The 13,462-nt window shown below is 49.6% G+C and overlaps 1 protein-coding gene across 1 annotated transcript; it reads right to left on the bottom strand.

Annotated features, from left to right (window-relative positions):
* Positions 1-543: 543 nt before the first annotated feature.
* Positions 544-12,581, bottom strand: LOC141975818 (omega-hydroxyceramide transacylase-like). The gene is made up of 5 exons (XM_074936480.1): positions 12,380-12,581; positions 6,217-6,449; positions 4,284-4,349; positions 2,217-2,426; positions 544-660 (listed from the first exon to the last, which is right to left on the bottom strand). Exons 1-5 carry the CDS (start codon positions 12,579-12,581, stop codon positions 544-546), a joined length of 828 nt encoding a protein of 275 aa, XP_074792581.1.
* Between the last annotated feature and the right edge of the window lie 881 nt (positions 12,582-13,462).

Genomic DNA, 13,462 nt, shown 5'->3' with positions numbered 1-13,462 from the left:
CCTGGTGACACTTCATGAGACTGGAAACATTAGGACACCTAGTTCCCATCGACTTTCATGGCTTGTTGACTTTCACTAGAAGCCTGCCGTACCTTTGTTAACGTCCCCCTCATAGCCTAAGTGCACCTGGCCAGCAGGTTTGTCTGAGCTTCTGACCCACCTCTCCTGGGGCTTTAGCAAAACCACGGTTAGTGTTGATTCTTATGTCATGAGGCATTGAGTTCCATAGGCTCCTGTGGAAGTTCTTTCGCCTGTGGAGACAAGCCTCCCTTTGTTGCTGGACAGTTCCCCCTGTTCTAGAGGAACGTTGCTGTCACGGAAGGCCATGGTCACAGAGAGTACAACAGAGAGATGTCTCCAACCCTATCAAATTGACCTTGTAGGTCTTATAGGACAAAGGGTTAGGGTAATAAACATGAACAGAGAGAGATGTCTCCAGTAGCCTAGTGAGAAGCAAATCATTTAGATACATGTTTCCTTTATTGCTCACTAGTGGAGGTGCAGGGGATTTGAAATCATGTGTTTTATCGTTCCTCCTGCATGTCAATGCCATACAGAGAATGCCTCCTGTCTGTTTACAGGCTCGGGGTAACACTTACTGTTCCTGTGTAAGAAAAGGACAGCATCCTGATACCCTCGAGAAAAAAACTCATTCAGGACCTGTGGAGGAAAGCACCTGGCATCAGAAAAAATTCCAGCTGCAGGAAGTGTTCTTCTAGGGGCAGAAGTCATGTCTTCTCTAATGCTGTTCGATACGCCATGTGGGGAATTAATAGCTGGGGCCAGATCCTCAGTGCTTAAAGGGTCCCTGGTCAAAAGGGGCCACAGACCCGGCAAATAATACTTCTGCAACTCAAGCTGGTCATTGAGGGGCTCATGGCCTGGAGGAAAACCCCCTCCGATTGCTTGCCCTCCCCACTTCCCTGCCTCCTGGGGTAGAGCAGCCGATCAGATTGTAATTTCTGGTTCTTGTCCTGCTGCAGGAAACTGGCAGAGCTACCCCTCAACTCCCCCAAAGCCCTTTGCACTGGAGGGGAGGAGGGAGCAGAAAAAACCCACCAGCTCAGGGCAGCTATGTTCCCCCTTCTCCTCCAGTGAGCAACAGGGGCAGTACCTCTGCTCCTTCCCACTTCTCCCCCCCCCCATGCCTGGCCTGGGAAAGTAGGGGGTGCGGGGAGTGGGGGAGAAGAACCCCTGGGACCACCCCTACCCCCAGCCTAGAAGGAGGGGAAGAGGGGACCCTGGTGCAGGTCTGAGAAGGGGGGTGACATACCCCAGGGGCGGCAGGAAGAGGTGAGGTGGAGGGCGGGGGGTGAATGGATGTGAGGGCAGAATTGATGGGGAGCAAGAGAACAGGCAGCTGTGATGTTGCCAAGAGTTATGCCAGTCTACACCAGCTGAGGATCGGGCCCATGGCTTCCAGTACTGGAGGTGCACATTAATCCCAGGACTGTGTGGCACAATCCTGGTTGGGTGGCACAGCAGCAGATGTGTGCTGGGCCAGAGCCGCAGCCGGTGTAAACTAGCATTGACTTCAATGGGGCTAAGCTGAGTACGCTAGCTGAGGTTCTGGCCCATCGTCTGCAGCGTAGGGACGTAGGGGCCGCCAGGCTGGAGCAGGCCCAAGTTCTATTCCGTCCAGTATCCATCTCTGACAGGGGCCAGTCCCAGATGCTTCAGAGGAAGGTGTAAGAACCCCACAATAGCAGATGTGGGATAATCTTCCCCCCCACACACACACACACCTTTGAGGGTTTCAGCCTAATCCCTAATAGAGATCGATTTAAACCCTAAAGCATGGGATGGTGGTTCCGAGCTCGCTGGCTCTGATAAAAGTAGTGCCTCAAAGGCTATTTCATCTGGAAAAAGAAAAGGAGGACTCGTGGCACCTTAGAGGCTAACCAATTTATTTGAGCATAAGCTTTCGTGGGCTACAGCTCACTTCATCAGATGCATTCATGCAGGAATGCATCCGATGAAGTGAGCTGTAGCTCACAAAAGCTTATGCTCAAATAAATTGGTTCGTCTCTAAGGTGCCACTAGTCCTCCTTTTCTTTTTGCGAATACAGACTAACACGGCTGCTACTCTGAAATATTTCATCTGGGACAGCTACCTCGAAAAAGGGACGATCCTGGGAAAATCTGGAGAGGGGGGAACCCTACCTGAGGGTAAGACGATTGAGAAGCACTGGGGTTCGCTGGCAGGGACCACTTACCAGGTAGCTGGGTGGAAAGAGAGCATAGCTAAACCGGCACAGGTTTTCCATTGAGAACTGAATGCTGCTGTTAAGGATCCGAAAAGAGTAGAAGATAGCCGGGCAGTCCCGGGGACAGATGTCGAGCTCGCCCGTGAATGGGGACACCGTGATCACAGCCTCCAGGTCAGAACACGGCTGCAGGTTAGTGAAACCTCCATCGACGTAGCGCTGGGGTACGGGGTAGAAACAACAGGGAAGTTTGTTTGGAGACGATCGTAGTTAAAAGTAGTCAGGAGCGTCGCAGCAATCAGGACAGGTGATCGTGGGACCAATGCAGGCCTGCTGTTTGTTACATGTGGGTGTCTGAATAGGGTACCTGCCACCTCAGCGGGGATCTGCAAATTAGTAGCATGTATAATAATCCCTACCTCTTATCTAGTGCTTTTCATCGGTAGATCTCAAAGTGCTTTACAAAGGAGAGCAACGTCATCACCCCCATTTTATAGCTGGGGAAACTGAGGCAGGGAGCGGTGACGTGACTTGCCCGAGGTCACCCAGCAAGCCAGTGCCAGGAATAAGAACCCAGGCCTCCTGAATCCCAGGCCACTGATCTCTGATCCCAGAGGGCAAAAGATCAGCTTGTGGTTAAGGCACAGGAACAGGAGTTAGGAAATGTGGGAGCTATTCTTGCCTCTGCCACAGATTTCCTGTGTGCCCTTGGACAAGTCACTTATCCCATCGGTAAGACAGCGGGGGATAATGATCTCTGCCTACCACGCGTGGGGTGTTGGGAGACTGAATGCATTACTTGCTTGTAAAAGAGCTTTGTAATCCTTGTACGGGAAGTGCTAGCAAAGTGCAACACACACCTATTTTTTGAACATCCCATGAATCCTTGAGGCCCTGGGGCGCCTTCAGGGCTGGCCACTTTGCTGCACTGTTTGCTTTGCTGCGTTACATGGATAATCGTAGGGTGCATTGTGCCAGTGAGGGAAGAAAGGTCTGTAATGGGGTCTGGATTCCTGGGAGGAGCTAGTCCCTGCCCCTACTTGGAACCTTTCCTATTCCCCCAACCTGTCCTGCTTCTGCATCCCTCCTCCCACAGCCACGTTCTCCCCACGTAGCCATGGGTCAAGAGCTGAGAGGAGCAGCTTGGGAAAGAGAGTTATTGGCTGGAGTCCAGGGCCTGCCTGCATAGGAGGTGTAGCCAGCGGGACATGAGAATGGCTGAGAAAGTTAAACCAAACCCCACCATAGTTAAAAAACACAGGTTACTATACAGCAGCCACCATGGTAGCGAGTGGCTTGTTGCAATGAGCATGATGACACAATCGGTGGTGATTATTAAAGGCTTGTTGTCAAGCTGAAGCAGGGCAGCTCGTGAAGGCTTTAGCCTGCGTGGGAGGGAATACCCCGGCTACTCCACAGATATATCCAGCTACTCATGAGCCTGTTTGTCAAGCTTGTAAATACTAGACCCGTGACAGAGCACTATGAGAGCTCTGAATTTAAGGTGCAACTTAAAGGCAACATCCTGCGTCTGGCGCTTTTTTGTAGCGGAACTCATGCTGGCTTTGGCAATTTCTGCGTGGCGCAATCACGTCCAACCCCCTAGGGAACTCTGTACGGACTGCTCTGAGCTGAATTCAACTCGCTGGTGACATTTGGGCTTTTATCCTCTCCATGCAGGATTCAAGAGACCCTGAAATTTACCGCCGAAATCAAAAGGGTGCGAAGCCACAGCGACTGAAACAGAGCAAACTAAAAGTTGTTAAAACAAGTGAACCCCCCCCAGCAGCAAGATTCCTGGAGCTATCGGTCACGCCCACCGCAGGGAATTCATGGATGAAATTCAGTGACTTGGGGTTATACCAGAGGTTGGACTTGATGGCCCAGTGCAGCCTTTAGATCTATGGAATGGATCGACCCTTAGCTAGTGTAAACGGGCAAAAGTCTGTGGGGCAACACATATTTACACCAGCTGAGGATTTGGCCTTATGAAGCGATGTCTGAGAGCAGCGTCTGGCAATAGATTGGTGAGAACAGAAAGCGTATCCCCTGGAATATTTGCTAAAGAGCACTCACCACACCTCGGAAGGAGGGAGGGATGAATCCGCAATAGATAGGAACAAAGCAGCTGCAGATCAGTGCCTGTGAGGAGAAGAGAAGCACAGAAGGGTCACAGAAGAGCATACTTCACCCCCAAACTTCCCCAAGTTGGGAAGCGATTGGATTTATTGCCCAGAGATTCAGGCTTCTTTACGGAGATAAACTGGGGCTGACGTACTGTGATCTGGAGCCAAACTAGAGCTGGTCAAAACTTGGAATTTTCATTCTGGGAGAAATTCTGAAGTGTCAGAAATGTCCTTTCATCCCAACACAAAAAGCCAACGTTCCAAATTTCCCGCGAAACCAAATTTCCAACCTTTCGTTTCAGAAATATCGAAACGACCCTATTGAAACACAATGTTCCAGGGAGTTCAAAGTGCTTCATTTCAATACTAGACTATCATAAAACCAGGGGTGGAAATGATAATGTCTAAATGAAGCACTTTGGCCGTATCAAAATGAAAGGTTTTGATAATTTTGCATCGCAAATTGTGCTAAATCCATATGTTCCCATGAAACATTTCAATGTGGCCAAATCGGCATTTTCCAACAGAAAAATGTTCATCAGACAATTTTGACCAGCTCTAATCCAGACTTTTAAATGTGGGGTGGATCTTGGGGCCTACTCGGTGATGCATCAATCTGTATTTAAATCAGGACAGGCATTGCTAAGAACAGCATTAAATCCAGTGTGGGTGAGGGAAGTGGTCCTATGGGTAAATAGGGGGAGAGAAACCCATCCCTGTTTGATTAAGGGCCTGGGATCAGGAGTCTTGCAGAGTGGGCAGGGCAGTGCTCCCAACCTATTGGGGATGAGCAGGGGGAAAGGGACTAGCATATAGGCTGCCTTCTGGCCGCTTGTTGGAATACAGCAGCACACGTGGTCTGCTGGATTCTCCAAGCCCAAAGCCAAAAAAAGGTGGACTGGGGGGAAATGGCCAGCTGGAGCAGAGGCTGGCTGAGGGCCTGCAGCTGCCCTGAATGATAGCCCAGCTCCAGGGGAGCAGCTCGGGGAAACTACTGCCTTAAGGAGGGCTGGAGTAGCTGTCTGGGAGGCAGCCAAGCTCCAAGGGAAGGGGCTGAGGATTTACATCCTAAGGAGAGATGGGGCAACTCCATGGAGCACAACCCAGCAGCCAGAAAGATTTGCAGAAGCTCCTCAGGAGCTGGATGGGAAGGAGCCCCCCAAGACAACCAAACCACAGAGCAGGAGCAATGGAATCTTCACTCTGGCGAGGGATGTGGGTAGAAGGTAGGAGCAGCCCAGGAAGGTGGCAAGGGATTGGAAGGAGCAGTCCTGAACTGCCTTACACAGGGTCCCTGGGCTGGCGCCCAGAGGAGAGGGCAGGCCGGGGCTCCTCTACCTCTTCCCCAACAGAGGAGACAGTATGAGCCTCAGGACTGAGAGAGGCAGCCTGGAAGGGGAATGAGGCCTCAACATAAAGGCCCATAGACACGGGGACTGGGTTTGTTTAGACTTTTCAGTCACCCTGAATGGGGGACCAGGTTTGGAATGTGCCGCGGCTGGGAGGCAGAGGCCGCAGCGTGCGATAAGGTTAGAAAGCTTGACAACAAGGGGTGCTAGGAACACCTAGCCTGGGGGGCCTCTCCCACAGTTAGCACACACCAGAACAGACTCTTTCCAGGAGCAGGTACCAATGAGAGCTACTTTCTGGCCACGTCTGGTGCTCGTAACTTAATATGCTGCTTCTGAACCTAGGACCAGGGTGGAATCTCTGGACCAGGACAGAGGTGGAATTCTCTCCTCCCTCTGCCTGTTCATGCACGTTGAGCTAAGCACCATGGACTTCACCTCTCCCTCCTCAACTCAGTTTGTGTTGTTTTTTTCTCATTTAATTTCACTGCAGGCTCAGCAGAGAGGAGACCCCCAGCCCCCACCCCCCGTTACCTGAATCAGGTCCTCCTTCGAACTGAACTCGGAAACCATGACATTCTGTCCATCCATCACCCGGGTGAGGGAAATATGCAGCCTCCCCGAAGCCACCTGGTGAGAGTTCTCTGGCAACATCTTGTACAATCCCTTCTGTATGGTGCGGAGCGTGTTGCACCCAGGAGACAGAGGGCCGAGAATTGTTTTCCTGGCATCTCTCACCACTTCATAGAAAGATTCTTTTAGGTCCTCTGATCAAGGGAGGGAAAACAAAGGTCATTTATCACCAGCTTTCCTTAAAGGCCCAATAGTCCTAAGATTGCCCAACGCGATACCCCTGCATTTTCAGTCATGTATCGTTTTGTTGAGCTGTAACCTTTTGGATGGAAATTGCCCACTCTCTGCCCTAAGTGGAATATTTTCAGAAAGTTTGATCGACAACAGAGCAGCCGTTTTTGAGAAAGAAGTTAGTGACAAACAGGCAGTTTGGTCAACATTCATTATTTGTTGGTGTCCTTTTGAGCAGTGGTAGCGTCTTAGGGTATGTCTAGACTTTGCACTGGTGGAGAGGAAAGATTCCCAGGAATTCCAGCCTGAGGAGACGTAGCCACAAGAGTTCTCATCAAGCTCCAAGAGAGCTAATGTGAGTATGTCCCCTCCAGCTGGGGCTCCGTGACAGTCTCGGGGCACCCAGGACTGAAAGTCACCCTGTTATCCCCTGCCTCAACTGAGAAGGAATCATTTCGGTGCCTGCCTGGGTGTCATCTCGCTGACACCACCAGCCTTTCAGCCCCTCGAGCGCTCTCCTCTGAGCTATGCGAGCCCCAACTTCACCTTGTGGGTTAGCAATAGGCGTACCCCGGTCCCCAGGTCCCTTTGACATGTTCCCCTGTGATATGCAGCCCCGATGCTGGAGGCTCACAGAAATCCCAGATCCTCCACCCCCAGAGGTCCAGTTTTACATTAAACCACCTTTGCTGTACAACACACAGTACTTGTGGGCACGTACCTTTATTTTGTTATAAGTGTATTTAAGAAAGGGTAAAGATTTAACTAGAAGAGAGAAAGTGCTGGAAACAAATGGTTACAATACAAAGCAAAATCATAAAACACAAACCTGGGTCTACGCTTATCAACAATCATGAAAACACCCCCTCTCCACAAGGGGTTTCCTCAGTGGATGGATTCAGAGGACGTCTCCCTCCTCTGTGTTATACTGAAACAGTCTTTTGCTTCTGTTCACAGACAGGGCGAACCCCTGTCTTGTTGTAAGGTTCCCTTTTCACCTTCCAGTGGTTTTGATTGTTTGCAGTTACCTCTGATGGTTTTCCATTGAAAGTCTTGGTATTGCCAAGGCTAAGCAACTGAGCTTATCGTGGGCTGAACAGGGCAGGGAGGCAACTCATTCCTGCCTAAATGGACCATCACCAAGATTGTCCCCTGGTGACTAATTTCTACTCCCAGTCCCTTAAATATTACCGGTACGTACATCTTGCAAAGATTATGAGTCTTGACAAGTGACGAGCTTTCTGTGGATACCTTACACGTTACTCTTCATGGAGAAATATCCTGTAAGACGTGTGCTTGGTGTAGTGAGTTTGTCAGGTCTGAGGTGAGAGTTGTCTGTGTCGAACAGGGGACCCTTTACTTAAGAGCCTCTGTGTCACAGAATCACACACACAGGAGCTCAAAATGTAGACATACTCCTAGCAGCTTGGAGAAGGAAGGTGACATTTGGCAGGGGGCAAACCCTGAGGTCGCAGAAGTGGCTTTTTGCTCTCCCAGATAAAATTCATCCAAATTTGGCCCAGTCATAAACCACAGGAAATAATCCTTTAAGTGACAATCAAAGGCCCATGAGGGTTTGCACAATGATGGAACATTTTATCAAACTGCAGACTTGTGTCCTAGTGGATTGTGCAGTCTGCCAGGCCCCTCAGAGCCTCGGCATCATCTCAAAGCAGCCGCATGGCGCTGTGGCTTCCTGCAAGGCGCAGGCAGAGTGGATCTGTCTCCTCCTCCCACAATACCCGTTGGCCTAGAGGCAGGACACTGGGCTAGACACCAGGAGAACGTGTGCTCTAGGTTTGCCTCTTGCACGGACTGGCCTCTGATGAGCTGTATTTCACATCCCTTCTTAGGGAGCACAGTCTCACATCTCTACGTGAGTCTCAGTCTGAAGACAGGGAATCTGAGGACCAGAGAAGTTACACAGGGCAATTTCTGGCACAGCTGGGACTGGAACAGTTCAGGAGAATCTAGCTGAGCCCTGTTGTTTCAGCAGGAGGCTCAGATGGGTCCTGAGTTTAGCAGAGGAGCTGAGTGAATGTGGGGAACTGCGGGCGTGGTGCCACCGATCTGTTTCAGTCAGATCATGCTGTCTTCTGGTAAAATCCTGACTCGGGTGGCTCAGGGAGTAGAAATCTCTGTGAGAGGATCCTGTTGTGATTCCCTCATGACCTCTCATCACAGGGAGGGGTGGGCTCTGCACTATTCATCACCGCATCCCTGTGAGGATAGATAAATATTATCATTCTCCACTTCACATGGGAGGAAACAAGGTGCCATTAATAATTACATCAGCCCTGCAAGGCTGATAGGGACTGGATCATCCTCATTTGATAGCTGGGGAAACTGAGGCACAAAGCCAGGGCATGACTTGCCCGAGAGAGTCAATATCAGAGCTCAGGAGTTCCTGGTTCCCAGTCCTGGTCTTAGAGCACTGTCCCTTTTCAGCAGCATGAAGAGAGAGAGGGGAGAGGGCTGTGGAAGAATGGCTGATGGCCTTTCAGCTCCAGCATGCGGCTGCTTACAGCTTAATTATATACTTGGTCCTGATGTAGGCAGGCTTCCACTGAAGCCGTGAATAAGATCAATACCTCAGGATCGGCATTGCGGCTCCTGTAGATTAGGAACTGCCAGACCAGATCAGACCTGGGGTCCATCTAGGTCAAGATTCTGTCTCCTGCTTCACAGGAAGGTGCAAGAAACTCTTCGGGAGTAAGCAATGGGATAACCTGCCCCAGGGGAAGTTTCTTCCTGACATCCGTTAGTTAGAGGTTGCCTCACACATCGAAGCAGGATGCTTTAGATTAGGATCTGGCTATCTGGCCATGCAGAAGCGAGATCACTGGGAATTCAACAAACCCTTGGGCCCACATTCAAGCCCTTGATTATTTCACGTATGGCCGGAAGCACATTCAACCCATGATCCTGCAGAGATTTCTGCATGTGCTGAAGTTTGCACGTGCACCAGTTCCACTGGCATCCAGGCGGTTCCTCACATGTGTAAAGTTGAGCCACCTGCACAAGATTTTGCAGGACTAGGGTCTAATCTGGCAAGAACAAAGCTCACTTGGGGCCGTGTTCTGTCTGTCCCAGTGCAGCAACCCCTGAGATTGCTCTAGAAAGACGGGCGGGCAGACAGGCAGATTGGATGGAGCAAAAATATCTTCGTGTCCTGAAGGCACTGGAGCAACCCAGGAACTAAGAGCAGTTATAAATGTTTGAGCAGATATTCTGGGCATGTGACATAACAACTAATGCTTTGCGGGGTCAAGCGAGGAGGCAATGGAGTGGAATTTCAAATCAAAGTTGCTCGAAAACCAAATGACAAACGTTTGTGATTTTTGCTATAATAAACCAGAGCGGCGTGGATCTTCCTTTGGTCTGCAGCCTGACTAAACAAGAGGGCTCCAAACTCATCTCTGGGAGCCAGAGCTACTGGCTGTGATTGCCCAGAAGCGGGACAGACCTGTGAGCTGCAGGACGCTACTGGACTGAACCATTACAGCTGCCTCCTCTATAGATTTCCTCGTGGTAGCTTTCCCCCTGCAAGCCCGGGAATGTGCCAGTCGGGCACCGCTGTCTTAGAAGCAGCAGCTAAGATATTGGTACATAGACGGGTATGCTTTTTTCTTTTTCCTGCCTTAAAAAATTCTTTAAAAGCAGCAAGGCTTGGGGTGTGTCCACATGGGGCACTGCATGGGTGTGATTTCTAAAGTGCATATTCACTGGTCCGTGTATACCTTGCTGGTGTGAACTAAACATTCCCTAGTGCACTTTAACATAGCGCCCTTAATTTCTACACTAAAACCAGCACCTGGAGATCGACAAATCACCCAGGGGCTGCTCCTCTTGGTCCCATTGATGCCAATGAGACGTTTGCTGTTTCTTAAACAGGGGCAAGATCAAGCCCTTACATTACAAGATCACAGGGATTTGGGGCACATCTATGCTGCAGTAAGACCCATGGCACAGCCAGGGCCGGCCCGAATCAGCTGACTCAGGCTCACAGGGCTTGGGCTGCAGTGTAAAGCTTTGGGCTCGGGCTGGAACCCAGGCTCTGAAACCCCGCGAGGGGACTGTCACCGCTGCAGTTTTTAGCTCTGCAGCCCGAGCCCTGTGAGCCCGAATCGGCTGACCCAGGGTCTGAGACTTGTGCTGTGGGCTTTTTATTCCGGTCCGTACGTACCCTTAGGGTGTTGCAGCTGGAAAAGGCATTGTATTACTCTGAAAGGAAGATGTGTCCTCTTCTCCTGAGCAGGGAAGCATTTAGGGCTGAATGCTCAAAAGGATTTAGGTGTTCTCCACCTCTGGGGTAGGGAGCATTGATTTGAACAGGGATTTGCCACCTCACAAGTGGCTGCTCTAACCATTGGGCTATTCTCTGTAGCCCGCATAACTCTGTGAGAGCAAGAGTGAGAGCACAAGCATGAGAATGTGCCAACCACCAGGCTATGCAATCACTCACCCAGGCTGTGGGTGATCCAGGATCCAGTTCCCCCTTCCAATGAGCCTTTCATTTCTCCACAGTGCAACCACTTCAACAGGAGAGACTGAGGGGCCCCCTCCATTAGACTGTCACCGAGCCCAGTGATTAGAGCGCTCACCTGAGAAGTGGCAGATCCCTGTTCAAATCCCTTCTGAACCAAAGGTCTCCCACCGCCCAGAGGAGGCCCCTAACCCAGGGGCGAAAAGTGGTGACGAAGGCTCTCCTCCGCCACAGCTGTTAAGTGTGAACTCGCCTATGGGGGGGCCCGCTCCAGTAGGCAGTCTCTGAGCATGCCTACTGGATGGGTCCCATCTGGCAAAGTAGGCAGCTGAACGATTATCTTCCCCGGTTGATGAATCGCTCTGGAGCTTAGGCAGGAGATAGGGGGAGGTGTGTGCTCTCTTGGGAGTCTGCCAGCATCCAGGGGTCGCAAGCTTTCAAGAGTGATGTGCTGGATTGTATTTAATAATCTCAAAATAAAAAGCTGAGTATCCATAGGCAATATTCCAATGAAATCTTATAAGCAAGCAATTATACAAATAGACTATAATGCTATTAAAACATGATGCTGTCAATATTAATTCTACTCTTAAAGCTATGAAATTAAAATAAGTTTAAAACGCACAAGAAATGAAGGGATGTCTAATTTCCCTGATTGCCTGAGATTTTGATAACTCCTTCACATCATCTTTTTTTCTGGAAAAGGGCTATGCAGAAAGCAACCACGCTAGCTAAGGAAAGCACGTCAATTACGGATCACTTTGTGTCTGCATGAATGCCTGATTAAAAGCATACTGCTGTAAGTCAAAATGTATCAACACAGGCTAGCTCCAAGGTGTTTAAATGGAAATGGAAAGGTTTTTAATTAGGTACGTGGCATGATGGTAAACAGAGGGGAATTAAACTGAACTGCATCTGCCCACTTCCCATCAATCCTGCCTCTAGCCCGCTATCTGCCCAGCCCTCTCATCAGTTGTGGGGCCCTCAGCCTCACCTCTGCTCTTTTTGGGGTTCTTCAGCCCCCTCTCCGAGGCCAGGGGATGGATAGACTAGGCCCCTGAGGGGAGGGGAAGAGAGCTCTGCTTCTTCCCAGAAGGCTGGCAGTGGGCCAAATGGAAGGGCTGTGGGGGCTGGAGCTGGCCCATGAGCTCCCATTGAAGAACAATGGTTTAGATCCTCAGCTAATGTAAAGAAATGTACCACTACCGACTTAAACACAGCTAGTCTGCCAGCTGACGATCTGGCCCTGTAGGTCCCCTGTTGCTGTACGATTAAGTTATTAGTTATTGTATTATCATACAAATCATTCCTTTCCAATCCTTTCTTGGCATTAAAATCCATGTTTTCATAATGATTATGATTATTATTAACAAACAGATACACGGAATAAACCAAAGCCTTCCTTACCTAGGCTAGATTCACACACCACTGCTGCAGCGATAAGTGACCCAGCTGATGCTCCATAAACTTTGGATGCTGATTTGAGTATTTCAGGTGCCAATTCCAAGAGCGACTGGACCACCCCTATCTGGTAAAGTGCAAGAAAACCACTGCCTGAAAAAGAAAGAGAGAAAGGGGTGCCGGTGCCACTTCGGCCTTCTTCAGCCATCCCTGCTCAGTCTGCAGAGACGTGGTTTTGTCAGTTGACAGGAGCTCCGTAACTTGGATGTTGGGTTTTGCTGTTACTAAATGAACTCTGAGCCCGCTCTCTTTCTGCTCATCTCTTACACATTCACTGCTCCTTTCGCGGTTCTCACGAATGCCTAAGATGCACTTTTTGCCCTTCTGTGACAGATCCCCAAGATGTTTTCAGATTCAATGCCTGCTTTAATTACCTCTCTGGCTAAAAATAAAACTCTCTCCCAGCATCAAAGCAGCTCTAGCTAGATTAGACTCTTACTAGCTATCACGCTCCTGGCTTAAGTAAGGAGCTCCTTTTAAAACAATAATTCATAAGTCTTCCCACAGCCCGCATGCTTTTAGAGCATGTGAAGTCTCCTGCATCTCATGGCCCTAGCTTGGCTTTTTCCGAGCATCTCTTTCAAATTTTCCTCTTTTTTGCTTTTCTCCGCTCTTCCTCGAGAGTGTTTTTCTAAATTGGATTCTTCCTCAATCCTGTCTTAGGAACAGCTCAGTGCCGAATAAGCAGCGATTTGCTCAAAGTGCTCAGAGCTGGTGGGTGTTACACAAGGGATTACACAGAAGGGTGTGCTATGTTCTATTTGAAAACTTGCTCAATTAACCCTGTAGTGCAATGTCTGTATCCACTGAGAACATGGACCTTGAGCCTGTTACTTCGTTCTTATAAAGGCACAACCTCCAAAGACTTCCATTTTCTTTGAATTCTCCACCCAACTGTGCACTTTACATATCACTTCAACAGGACTCTGTCAGGTTTAAATATCAGAACTTCCATTCCCGGTGTTGCTATCCGTGCTATAGTTTATTAAAGCTGAAAAGGCTGTTAAAATTTAATGGCCTTTATCACTG

Source organism: Natator depressus, chromosome 21, assembly GCF_965152275.1.
Source record: "Natator depressus isolate rNatDep1 chromosome 21, rNatDep2.hap1, whole genome shotgun sequence".
Taxonomy (NCBI): domain Eukaryota; kingdom Metazoa; phylum Chordata; order Testudines; family Cheloniidae; genus Natator; species Natator depressus.
Note: the sequence above shows the minus strand (reverse complement) of the source record. Positions and strands in the feature narration are given on the sequence as shown.